At 37.8% G+C, this 14210-nt stretch overlaps 1 protein-coding gene across 1 annotated transcript; it reads left to right on the forward strand.

Moving 5' to 3' along the window:
• The first annotated feature begins 9895 nt into the window (after positions 1-9895).
• On the forward strand, positions 9896-12474 carry LOC113273219. Its single transcript, XM_026522977.1, has 3 exons — positions 9896-9997; positions 10083-10370; positions 10886-12474. Exon 3 carries the CDS (start codon positions 11107-11109, stop codon positions 12472-12474), a length of 1368 nt encoding a protein of 455 aa, XP_026378762.1. The 5' UTR covers positions 9896-9997; positions 10083-10370; positions 10886-11106.
• The last annotated feature ends 1736 nt before the right edge of the window (positions 12475-14210 follow it).

Below are 14210 nucleotides of genomic sequence, written 5' to 3' on the forward strand. Positions count from 1 at the left end.
CCGCCGCCAATGGATTCATCAAGATTTAGTTTATGGATGAAGAAGAAGATGAAACCAAAACCTGGTTCAAAACTTAAGTAAGTGTTTACAACCTCTTTGATTTTTATTGACATATTCCTCTTTTAATCAAATTCACCGATGTTGTTGTTGTTGATAGGCTCTTGCTAGCTATCTCTACTGCTTGGACAGCGGAACTATCCATTTGCAGCTGAGGATAATATGTTAGCTAAAAGAGTATCGGCTTATGTGAGATCCGGATCTACATTTGCAGCTGAGGATAAATAGTTAGTTCAAGAGTATCCTCTGGCTCTGACGCATCAGATCTGGATGTACATCTTCCCTAAGAGCAACTCGCTTATTTTCTTGGAGGTATGAGTGTTTCATGTGTATTTCTTCAATTACAAAATCCAATTCTCTAAAGATCCTGTTAACTATCTTCCAGATTGGATAAAAAAAAATCACATGATCAAATATTAATGGAACATACCCTTTTTATGTCAGTCAGCTATACTCATTTGTCAAAACCAATAAACCTTTTTATTCTGTTTGGTTTCTACTGTATATATTTGAGTTAAAGAAAGGTTGTTTTTATGCAGAATCTGAACTAAGGTTTCCAGCATCTTCAATAACATGGCAACGGATATTTTCTGAGTCATTATTGTTGGAATTTTGACTAGTAGGTAGGCGAGAAGAACAGTCTGCAACAAGTATAGAGGATTATGAAATACCCAAGCTACTTGAGCATCTTCAACACCATGGCATGCAACAATGTATAGAGGATCATGCCATACTAGCTACCTGAGCACCTTCAACACCATGGCGAGCAACAATGTATAGAGGATTATGCCATACCAGCTACTGAGCATTTTCAACACCATGGCGAGCAACAACATATATTTCATTGTTGGATCTGTGACACAATTGTAGGCGTGTGACTCACTCTTGATCAGGTATATCTTTTATTTTCTTAGGGTTTTTTTTTTTTTTTGTTAAGGATCATGATTTATTTTGATAATTCCACATGAGATGCAGCTATATCAAGGAAATACACAATGACCTTGTCTTAGTTTCATGACACAGTTAAGATCCGAATTGCATTGACTCACTTAAAGCAGAACTTAGGGAAGCCAAACAAAAAGCACACTCCACCACTGACCACTGTCTTTTGAAAACACTGAAACAGACATCAGACTTACTTGCAGCCAACATATTCCACCACTTTGTCTCTCTTCTTCCCTCCCTGCCATTTCCAGTTACTGTTGGAGAAAAACTCTTAACTAACAATAGTTATGAGTAAAATCATAACTGTCAGTACTTACCTGTTTACTTGTGAAATTAACACTTGCCTTCCATTGTAGTATGTTACAGGAGAAAGTTGAGGACCTTGTAACAGGATAAAGTAAAGGCTGCTAGAGGAAGAGTAAAGAGCCCGATTGTTGCAGGATTGATATTCCCTTTGGACTTTGAGAACGGCGAAATACCCAAAGTCTTTGGGTCTAGTAGTTTTTGAATCACTAGGTTATCCTTTCCTTTCCAGTAGCATGCCGATTTGTAATCATGACTTTCATGGTGTCGTTATATAAATATCAAAGGAACAGTAGAGTTGATGCAGCTTGTTTGGGTTACTAAAGCAAATTCACCAGCTCAGGGATAAGCCTAGTATTTGTTTGGGTCAGAGAAAAGTGAATTCAACATTCCAAGCTAGGAGATGCTTGAGGTCGAGACCAAATGTGAGAAGATCTCGGTTGATCATGCAATCTTCATTCATCTGATTAGTTTTTCCTCTTCAGTAGTAACTCGAGTAAACTTCTGTTGGTTGAATCTGGTGGATGAGTTATGCATCAGGAAGGTTTCAAATCTTGTCTTGAACTTTTTTGTATTAATATGCCTAACCTGAAAAAGTAACCATATTAGTCATTCTTGATCCATCTATCAACGCATTTGTGTTTCTGCTTAACTATTTTTTATTTTTTTGTTTTTGGTAACGGGCAAACGATTCCACATTTCCAGATTTAGAGTTAGGACATGCTTATATACATTCTTATATGGCACCAAACTCTAAAAAGTCCTCCATTCTTCTCAATTTCTCAAGAGGTCTATTGGACCTGGATCCATAATGGTACCATTTTGTTAAAAACCCTAAAACCATTTTCAGCCGTTGGATCACCGTTTTAGGTTTTCCTTATAAAATCTTCTGTTTCAGTGTTTTTTTTTTCTCTTTACTTCACTCTGTTCTTTTCAGCTGCTGCGGCGATCACAATTTTTTCTTCAAGAATATGTTTATGAATGAAGAAAAAGATCAAACCCAAATCCAATCTCTGGTTTGAATTTGTTGATTAAATCATAGCATAATGATATATCCTCTAAAAGCTCAAGTAAGTGTGTGTTTATATTCTCATCACATTTTACATCGTGTCCATCAAACTATCCTATCAATATATGCTTTCTTGTTGTTGATAGGCTTTCGCAATCGACCTCGTCTCTGGGTGAAGATTTAAAGATTTAGGAATTCATCTCTGGGGGATTTCTTCAACAAGATCACCTTATGGTACATTGGTAAGTTAACTTAATTTTGATAAATATGTTGATGAGTTACTTTTGATAGATTATTCTGATAAATATTTATATTGAATGTTAAAGGATTTAGGTTTTACGCGCGCTGACATACGATACGAAGAATGACAAACAATTTCAACAAAAATCCGATACCATTTTGGAACAATTGAAACTTATGAATGTCATTATAAGAGAAAATCAACTGCAAACCAACAAAATCACGCAACATTCTTTTTGGAACAATTTCCTTACCACATATATACAACATCCTTTTTGCTTGGCAAGGCATTGAACACCATAAAGTTAACCAAAAACTCTCCGCATGGACTTGTAATCTTACATTGTTCTGGCCACGGATCTACCCAAGGCCAAGGTTCTTCTGCAGAAGCCTTATCAGAATGCAGCATAGACGAGCTTTGCCATTAGGGAAAATTGGGAATATGTCCCACTTTCACTAATTCCTTTGGGGAAAAAAATTAAGAAATCTATCCCGGAGAGAGGGAAAAAACCCTTAAATGGTTAATATCTCACATGCGTGGGCTTACACATGCAGTTCATTGACATTTTTGTCCTCAACTGTTAGATTAGTAACATAGTGGAGTCTCCGCAGCCGATTAGGCTATTAGTCGTTTCTTCCGGTCATATTTATGTGGTCCAACAAACAAGTAGAACAGTGAGTAAGGAAAAAGCGAACAAAATGGTAGCAGTTTAGATGTTCCCTGATCATTACATCAATTAAAAATTAATCGTACATACACTTAATCAATCAACAGATTCTAAAACTTCCACCAGACAATCATTCTGTTGCGTCTTGTAGTTGCTACTACTCGAATCACTCACACGGGCAGTGTGTTCAGGAGAACTTCTTCCACGAATAACATGTTTGATTCCAGATAAAGAGGAAAAATGAGAAACGAAAGAAAAATAGCAAATAATATTACCAAAACTAACATCAAAATCTCGCGCCATGAATTGCAAAGTGTGAGTTCGTCGTCATAGTGCTGTTTTTGGCTATACCCCGGTACTATGGAACGAGACAAAATTCAAAACTCGAAAGAGAAAATGATAATGAGCTAAAGAGAGGAGAAAAAGAGAGTTTTTATTGCCAACGGACTTCACGTCTTCACTTCAAGGAATGCCGTTCTCTTGCAACATTATGTTTGTGATGAAATCCGGGTAATCTAATAGTTGAGTGCAAAAATGTTAATCAATCAAGCCCACACATGTGGGGTATTAAGCACATAACGTTTTTTTTTTTTTTAATTTGTAGGATAGATTTCTTAATTTTTTCGGTTTTGGGATAGATTCCCACACGAATTAGTGAAAATGGGATATATTCCCAATTTTCCCTTGCCATTATGTATATCTTTGTTTTCATCGTATTTTGTTTGGAATGTCTTAATTGGTTGTAGATATGGATCCCGAAGACTTGTTTATATTGATCTCCAGTTTCATCATTTAATTGCTTCAATCTTTTTTGATGAGAATGTATGATGTGCGCGTCTTATAAGAGCAAGTCTTATGGTGGAATTCAACCTATTCCAAGTGTGGAAAAACCATGGAATGTCAAGTCTAGTGGCTTCCAAGTTGGGGTCTTCCACAGAAAATCCAAGCAGGGTTCCATGAATTGATGGAAAAGTCCGTGGAATCCATGGAAACGCTAATCAGAATAGTGTTGAACGCCAATAAGAATAGCGCAGTAGAAGACAAGAAACACTAATAAGAATAGCGCTTAACGCTAATCAAAATAGCGTTTTTCATTAAAATATTATAAAAAAAAATTTCTCCCGTAACAAATTTTAAACCTGTTTCCTTAAGTGATACATACGTGTCCCTAAAAAATGTGAAAAAAATATATGTTAAATATTTTTATATCCCTTGAATAAGCTATCTGTATGACGTGTCGGTTCATTATTCGTTATCCCTTAACTAGCAAACAAAAAAGATTATGAGAAAATATTTAGAGATTATAAAATACGTCTATTTTCTCCACCTGTTCCAGAAAACATTATAAACAAAAAACGAATAAAAGTCCAACGATATTTTGATTAGCGCCCAACGCTATTTAGATTGGCGTTTTTGTGGTTCCACCATAAGACTTGAGCTTCCATGATGAGTTCCAAGTGCTGAGATGTCATGGAATATGGAAAATGGAATTCTTCCATCATAAGACTTGCTCTAAACATAACCTGTAGTTCATGAGTCCATAAAAGTTATTAGCTCGTAAGAATTTCAAGACTCGGAGGTAAACCACCAGTTAACTCACTGAACTCCCGATTCGATTACAGCTGTAGAGCAATTTAATAAATCCAGCAAGGGAGTTATTCTCCTCCAAATATGCAACACACTCCACGTAGGCTCGTAGGGTGGAACAAACTATGCAATTATTAATCTTGGTCAGCTTGAGACCCACTTCCGCCCCTTGCAATTCATAGGCAAAATATATAGTTTCCGGAACAGACCCTCCACTAGTAGCAGAGATAGTTATACCTAGCAATGGCCCCGTTTCCCCCAGACCCATTAGAAATGGAACCACCGACATTTATTAGTAATTATAATTAAATATATTAATTATTATCTTATTAATTTATAGAATTTAATATTATTATCAGTTGTGTTATTAAAGTAACAATTATAAGTGTTGAATTACGCTCTTGGTTGTGTTATTTATAGAATGTTGTAGAATATAAAATTTGTAAGTTGTTTTCTAAATTGTAGAATATAAAATTCTTTAATTACCCTTCAATTTCTCACTTTGCTTCATTGTAAAATTCGATCAACCGGTAACATAGGTTTAGATAATTCGGATGAACAGTTATACGGTGATACCAGTAAAGATTTGTTTTGTTTATGTATTTTTCATATGGACAATGAAATTATATTCAAGTATTTTTCGTCATTTTAAACCCCGCCAATTTTGTTATGTTACAATATTTTGCAGGTTCATTGCTTGTTCCCCTAGGTATGGCTTTACATTATACTCAATTATCAACGGTAAGTCGGAGTAGGTAATCAAAACTCTGAGTGGTCAATTCAATTTATGTGGCCTATTTATTTATCAACATTTGTGCTCTTGTATATGACTTAATTCATTCCAATTAAGATAATTTTGAAACTTCCGGGTTTGAAAGATAATATGCTATCACTCATCTCCTTGCCGGTCTAGGTACAAGAGAACTTGGAATAAGGTTTACTTGGTGGTTGGTATTATTCGTTGTTGTGCTATTATATTCCAGGTTGCTTGTTGATTAAGGTAAACATGGAAATTAAGATGTAATCAAGATGTAATTACAAATAATCATAGTAAAACCTAACCCTGTGGATGTAGATCAAATTGATCGAACCACGTAAACCTTGTGTCTCTTTACAATTTTAGCATTCTTATCATCATTTTTATGTTTAGATCTACAAATTATTACAAGGGGTGTGTTGTAGGATTTCCTGCAACTACATAATGGCGCTAGAAACAGGGAACGAGTAAAGGATTTATCCTTCCTGTAATTTGTTGATTCAAGAAATTTTCATGAAGATTAGCTACTGTTCATATTTTTCTAGATCTACAAAATTTAGGTTCAAAAATGGAAATTTTATGGAAGAAATCACACTTTCAGGGAATAAACATCATCAATAATTCAAAGACATGAAAAGAGTGAGAGAAAAAATTAGTTGTTGTGGTGAAATTTAAGGAGAAAATGGAAGTTTCAGGTTCATTACTTGTTCCCCTAGGTATGGCTTTATACATTATACTCAATTATCAACGGTAAGTCGGAGTAGTTAATCAAAACTCTGAGTGGTCAATTCATTTTATGTGTCCTATTTATTTATCAACATTTGTGCTCTTGTATATGACTTAATTCATTCCAATTAAGATAATTTTGAAACTTCCGGGTTTGAAAGATAATATGCTATCACTCATCTCCTTGCCGGTCTAGGTACAAGAGAACTTGGAATAAGGTTTACTTGGTGGTTGGTATTATTCGTTGTTGTGCTATTATATTCCAGGTTGCTTGTTGATTAAGATAAACATGGAAAGATAAGATCATTTAGGTATAAAATGTGTACATACTTGTACACATCTTGATTCTTAATGTGTACATAATTTTACACATGTTGATTATCAATGTGTACATAGTTGTACATTTGTTAATCGTTATGTACCTTGCTATAATAGGGATATTGTTATCAAACCAATCTTTTATTTCATTTTACAGTAATATAGTTGAAGTAGCCTATCAAGAGGTTGTTGGTTTGAAGAGGATGAAGAGCTCGTTCGTTAGGAAGAGGAGATTAGCAAGATGAGAGTGAGCAAAAAATAAATGGTGGAGATGCTGACAAGGAAAAACGCGCTAAGGAAAAACAGATGTAAGTGTCTTTAGCTTTGTAATTTACTGACTAAGGTATGTTGATCAGATTGAAAGGGAGGGTTTCCCTGCAACCTCAGGATGGCCAATTGTTCGTGGGATTGACATGTAATATTTCGGATCCAGTATATGACATTTCAGACATACTGTATCATTTTATCTTTAGATTCGTCCCTATACTATTACTATTTTACAGAACAACTAGGAGCGATTAATTCGAGATTGAGACACAGATCTGAGCTTTAATTAGAAAACCAAACGAGTAGATATTGATTGTTATAGTTTTTATGCATTAGTACTCCTTCAGGCCTCCACAGAAAATCCAGATCAGTGATAATGAACACATTAGATGCAACAGATAATTCTGTCGCCTTGTAAACAACAGTAGCATAGCGAAACCTATATTAGTGCTACTATTAGTTAAACTTGCATTAGTGATGCTGATGAACATTACCAGGAAGAGAATAAAAGGAAAGTCCTTCAATTCATAGAAGAAATTACAAATAATGTGGATGAAGTTCAAACTCAAGTTCTCTTAGAAATTTTATGTTGACATCCGCAAGTTGATGTGTACATGGTTGTACACCTGTTTATGCATCTAATTTAGGGACTCACAAGCTCAAAATGGTAGAGCGTCCAAGCCTATCATAATGTTTGTGGAGGCTGATGGTTCAAATCCATCTGAGTTTCCATGTTATGTTTATAAAATATGGGGTAGGTGTGTATATACTAGTGCATCTGAGTTTCCATATTGATGCGCCAGTGTATTTTCCATAAAAAAATAAATTTGTGTGTCATTATGAATAAACTGTTTCGTACATGTTTTGCAGGGGTGTCATATTGGTGGACCAGTGTAATTCCGATGATAAAATATGTGTCGATATGAATGACCAATTTCATACATTTTTTGTGGATGTGTACAAAGTGGTGCACATGTAAAAAATGACTGTAAAATTTGTGCATGTATATTTTTTGTACACGTCAAATAATGAAGCCAAAATTAAAATTTTTAAAAACTGAAAATTATATAGTGATATGGGTACTCTTTTTGTAGCTATCAGAAATAGCTTTTCGAATATATAAATTTTGTGAGTTTTAAAAATTATTTTTGTATTATTTAAAATAGTTGACATCATTATGAGTCACTGTGGACTAAACTGCAAATATTTGGACTAAATTGTAAATAATAAGGGTTATTTGTGTATTTTTCCATATTTTGGACTAATTTGTACCTAGTTGACTCGGGCTGGACTAAACCGTACTTATGGACTGGTTTTTGGACTAAATCGTATTTTCCCCCTTGGTCTTCGGTCTTCTTTATATCTTCTTTGCACACGCGCCTAACCACCTTGGATCTCGGTGGCTAATATAGATGTCCTATATTCCAACACATACCATCCTTTGTAAACGTATACATGAGTGCAGGGCCGGCCTTGAGGCAAAGTCAACGAAGGTTGACTTTGGGGCAGCGCCCAACGGGGGCAACAAAGTTAGGGGTGTCATGGCTAAAATAAAAGAAAAACTGATTTAAAATGTAATTATAGATAAACATTGGGACGAATTCGTAAGAAAATGAGGGGCACATTATAGATAAATATTTTACTTAGTAGTCCCACTATAAAAATATAATTAAAAATTTCAGAAACAAACTTTTGTTTAGCCTCAATCGATCTTCTCTGGTATGTACAGTTCTAAATCCCTCTTTCTCCCTCTCTATTACGTCGACCACCATTAATGGCGAGTTAAACTATTACTCATGTAAAATTGATTATTCATTATACAGATACAACAATCATGATACAAATTCAATTTAGTTTTTTTGAGTTTTCTAAAAAGAATCCCCGATTTAATATTTTAGGGTAGAAACTTCAAGTGTTCAATTCTGTTAAACTTAAATTTTCCATTGTTTGTTGGTTACTTGTTTTGTATTTGTTCAAAAACTACTTCGAATCTTCGATTTTATCAAAACTTCTGTGTCTTGGAAGGCACATAAATTGTTTGCCCAAATGCCTGGTAAGTGGGGAGGAGAATTTTTTCCCTTGCAAATGGATTGTGGTTTTCTTTAAGAAAATTGGCAACAATGGGTTTTTTGCCAACATGCGCTTTTGGATTATGCAGATCATGGTGATTGGTTTCGTGATTGATTGATTTGGTAGTACCTATTGTACATCTGCTAGAAAGGTATGTGCATAAGTGATTAAACTTTCAAGTTCGGAACGTACCTTTGTGCTGGATAAGTGATTATTTACACCCAAACTATATGGAAGACTTATAACTCAAGGGATGGTTGTAAGGATTGTTTTGCAAAATAGTAGTAGTTTGGTAAGTTTTGGCGTGCTCAATGTTGTCCGTGTTGCACACAATTGGCATGTCTAACAAGGAAGAATTATTGTTCTCCTGATTGGCTGCCGGAAAGGGTTATTGGCAGTCATCGTACATGGATATTAAAATGAACTTCCTATTAATCATATTACAGTTGGTGATCAGTGGTCTTATTGAAGTGGAAATGTACAGAAAAATTGTGCCGCTCAGCTTATCTCAAATGTGTACGGGTACCAGGATGGATGGGGCAACAATTTTACCATGACTTCGGGGCATCCAAATCTCAGGGCCGGCCCTGCATGAGTGATGTTGTCCGGTCCTTGTTATCTCGTATGCATTCAGTTCACTTTCATTTAGTGATTATTCGCCTCTCTTAAATCATTGAGATGGATGTATGTTCACGGCATTATTTGATCCTTCCCGCAAAATCCTAACTCGTAACCTAGTCCTGAGCAAATTTGGCAAGGGAAGCTCAAAGGGTCCTTTCTATTCTCAAGAGGTTTGTTGGACCTGGGTCCATAATAGGCTTCTTCAACTATCCACATACCAAAACCCAAACATTTTTAGCCGTTGATCATGTGTCTAGGTTTCCTTATAAATTTTCAGTTTTTTTCTTTATCTTTTGCTGTTGCTGCCGCCGCCGCCAATGGATTCACCAAGATTTAGGTTATGGATGAAGAAGATGAAACCAAATTCCGGTTTGATTTTGCGTGTTGAATCATCACAGCAGCATAATGATATCTACTCTCAAAACTTCAGTAAGTGTTTAAAATCTCTTTGATTTTCATCAGCATATTCCTCCTTTAAGCAAATTCACTAATGTTTTTTTGTTGTTGTTGATAGGCTTTTGCTAGCTATCTCAGCTGCTTGACGATGAGGTATCCTCTGATTCCAGATCTCGACCTTGTGGTCCATGGTGAGGAACATAGAGGATTATGCCATGCAAGCTACCCGAGCATCTTCAACAGCATGGCGAGCAGCAACGTATAGAGGATTATGCCATAGCAGCTAACGTATAGAGGATTATGCCATAGCACCTAACGGAGAGCAACAATGGAACAAACTATATTTCACTGTTAGATCTGTGACACAATTGTAGGCGTCTGACTGAGACTCTGGAATCCGGATCAGGTACATTTTGTATTATCTTATTTTTGGTAAAGGATCATGATTTTGATAAGTCCACCTGAGATGCAGCTAGACCAAAAAAAATACACAATGACTTTGTCTTAGTTTCATGTACACAGAATTAAGATCCGAATTGCATTGACTCACTTACAGCTGAACTCAGCTGGGAAGCCAAGCAACAAGTACGTTTCCACCACTTTGTCTTTAGAAAACACTGAAACAGACACCAGACTTACATGCAGCCAACATGCTCCACCACTTTGTTTCCCCTCATCCCTTCCTGCCATTGTTAAATAACATATGTTGAGTGGCCAAAAACATAATTGTTTACTTATGAAATTAACAATTTCTGAGAACAGCGACATAGCCGAAGTCTTTGGCCCTGGCGAAGGGAGAACTGGTTTGTTGGGTTATTCCAACCGAGACTGAGATGTAGCAAAAACAAACACTACTGATTCCCAATGTGAGCCCCTACACGATCCTACCTCTTCTAAAAAAATCTTTGAAATCCATGGCAGGTGATAAGAAATCCACTCACCCGGCCTTTACCATCAACAACATCAAATCCTTGATTCCGGTTATCTTAGATATCAAATAAGATGAATACTCCTCATGGGTATTTCTTTTCGATGTTCATCTTCAAGCTCAACGATTGCTATTTCTGATTGATGGTTCACAACGACCTACGGATATTGATGCCGAAACTGAAAAACAGCTAGATGCCCTTTGTCGTCAATGGATGTTTGCTACCATGACCAAGGATCTTATGCTTACCATTCTCAAGAAAGGCAAAACCGGAAAGGAGATTGGGGACCATCTCAAAACACTGTTTCAAGACAACAAAGGAAGCCGTGCTGCAAATCTTGAATATAAGTTTGTAAATCTCAAGTTTTCTGATTGTGCTAGTGTTGATGATTATTGTGATAAACTTAAATCACTTTCCGATCGATTGAGTGACCTTGATTTTCCAATGAACGATAAACGACTGGTTATCCAATTGGTTAATGTTCTCACGGAGGAGTACAACACCGTGGCATCCTTCATCCAACAATCCATGCCCACGTTCGATGCTGCTCGATCTCAATTGCGTACTGAGGAAATTCGGGGTCCACAGCACTCACTCGCCTCTGCACCCACCGCACTTGCTGCTGCTGCTCCTTCAGATCGCAACTCACTACGCCTTCATCAGCCCAACAATGGAAGAAGAATCCATCGTCAGCAGCAAAGTGACAAACGTCCGCAGCACGCTCACCACACCGGATCAGGCCCAACTGCTGCTACCAGCTCAAGCCCACCGTTGCTGCCAACTCCACCAGGCCCACGTCCATACCTACAGCCAGATTATCAACAGTACTGGCCACCTTACTGGGCCATTCCCCCATGCCCATACCCAACTGCTCCTTCCTGGCACCGGCCACCTGCTGTGAACCAGCGTCATGCCAGCTCCCGTGGGCGATCTTCTGGACGTAATCATGGCCAATCGTACATTACTCCATCGACTGAACTTCTGCAGCCCACTGACATTGCTGAGGCATATAGCTCTATGCATTTACAGCCGCCTGATGATGCTTTTTATAGGATACTAGTGCTACCTCGCACCTTACTGCTGATACAGGTACTTTACATAAAGTTTTCAATTCCATCAATGTACGGTCTTATTTTAGTTGACAATGGCAATGGCAATGACAATAGTATTCCAGTTACTGCTAGTGGTATTAAGTTCATAACCCTTTCTTCTCGTACTCTTCAACTCAAAAATACCCTTGTTGTTCCTGATATTATCAAAAACTTGGTTTCCGTTCGCAAATTCACTACTGAAAATCATGTGTCTGTTGAATTTGACCCCGCTGGTTTTTATGTGAAGGATCTGAGTTCAAGGAAGATTATCCTTCGATGTAATAGTTCCGAGGAGCTTTACCCTATCACCAACTCTGCCGTACCACCACAAACACCGTCACAGTCTTCCCCAATTTCTCTTACTGTTTTTTCGCCGGATATTTGGCACAACCGCCTTGGTCACCCCGGCAAGGCTATTTTAGATGTTCTTTGTACCAATAATTCTATTCATTGTAATAAGGATCAACATTCTAAACTTTTTCATTCATGACAAGTTAGTAAACATGTTCGGTTACCTTTTTATGAATCAAATTCCAATACTTTTGCTCCATTTGATATCATTCACAGTGATTTATGGACCTCTCCATTACATGTTGATACCGGTTTTCGTTATTATCTTATCTTACTGGATGATTTCACCAACTATCTTTGGGTTTATCCTTTAAAATTTAAATCCCAAGTCTATGATAAGTCTTTTGGAATTTCGTTCTCTTGTTCAAACCCAATTTGAGCGTCAAATAAAAAGTTTTCAATGCGACATGGGACGTGAATTTGACAACTCTTCTTTTCACAATTTTGCTCGTAAAAATGGTCTGGTTTTTCGCTTCTCTTGCCCCAAAATTTCCTCTCAAAATGGCAAGGCCGAACACATGATTTGCCGTGTCAATGATATCACTCGCACTATTATGTCCCACGCTTTCGTTCCACCAAAATTTTGGGCCTATTCTCTCCATACGGCTATTTATCTTCATAATATTCTTCCCACAAAAATCCTAAATTTCTCCTCTCCTATGTCTATTCTCTATCAACGCCAACCAACGTATGACCATCCTCGTACGTTTGGTTGTCTTTGTTATCCAAATCTTTCCTCTACAACTCCTCACAAACGTGCCCCCGCTCCACTAAATGTGTCTTCCTTGACTTTCCTTCCAACCACCGTGGATACCGCTTCCTTGACCTTACCACAAATAAAATCATCATTTCCCGTCATGTAACTTTTGACGAGAACGTCTTTCCCTTCACTAATCCCCAACACCGTCCGAAAATGAATCCTCTTCTTCTCCTCTGTATTCCCCTTACATTTCCTACAATCTTCCTTCTACCAATCCTACTCCACAGCCCTACACACCACCTCATAGACGCCTTAATCCTCTCCACACCTTCCCCACAACAGACCACCCAACTACCGCCCCTTCACCTTCCCTACTGTCTCCTAATCTACCTACGTCTCTGCACAACAAATCATTGCATCCCACTGCTGCATCTGTCCATGTTCCCACTCTGACTACCCCCCTTCCCAGCACTTCACTCTGCCACCTCCTGCTTCCACTCTCCATCCTCCAGACAACTGTCCCACTCCCTCCAATCCCACTACAGAACACCGTCCATCTTCTTCCACTCCCACTACAGCCCACCATCCACCCTCTTCCTCACCTTTTTCACCGTACTATGTATCCACTCCTACTCCCACTAATTCCCAGCACAACACCCTGCCACCTCCTGCTTACACTCACCCTTCTACAGAAAATCGTCCCACTCCCTCCAATTCAACTACCACTCCCACTACAGTATCACCCACAGCCACAATACCTTCGCCTCCTCCCATACCTACAGCCCCTTATAGACCTACCTGTCGTGCCTCTCGTGGTATTTTCCTCCTTATAAATCGTCTTAATCTTCATGTCCAAACCCTTCGCCATATCTCTCCCTCCCTCGCTCTCACCTGTATGCTCTTAGAGACATAAACTGGAATGCTGCCATGAAAGACGAGTACAATGCTATGTTGAAAACTAATATTTGGGAACTTGTACCACGATGCCATATCTCTCCCCCCCTCGTTCTATGTGGCTGTTTCGTCATAAATATAATGCTGATGGAACCTTACAGCGACACAAGGCTCGTCTTGTTGCCAATGGCAAGTCTCAACAAGTTGGAGTTGACTGTTTTGAAACGTTTAGTCCGGTTGTTAAACCTGCTACTATTCGTACGGTTCTCACTATTGCTACA

This window comes from Papaver somniferum, chromosome 1 (genome assembly GCF_003573695.1).
Source record: "Papaver somniferum cultivar HN1 chromosome 1, ASM357369v1, whole genome shotgun sequence".
NCBI lineage: Eukaryota > Viridiplantae > Streptophyta > Magnoliopsida > Ranunculales > Papaveraceae > Papaver > Papaver somniferum.

Coding starts and splice junctions, on each gene's coding strand:
- LOC113273219 (XM_026522977.1), top strand. CDS start 11,107: ATGTTTGCTACCATGACCAAGGATCTTATGCTTACCATTCTCAAGAAA.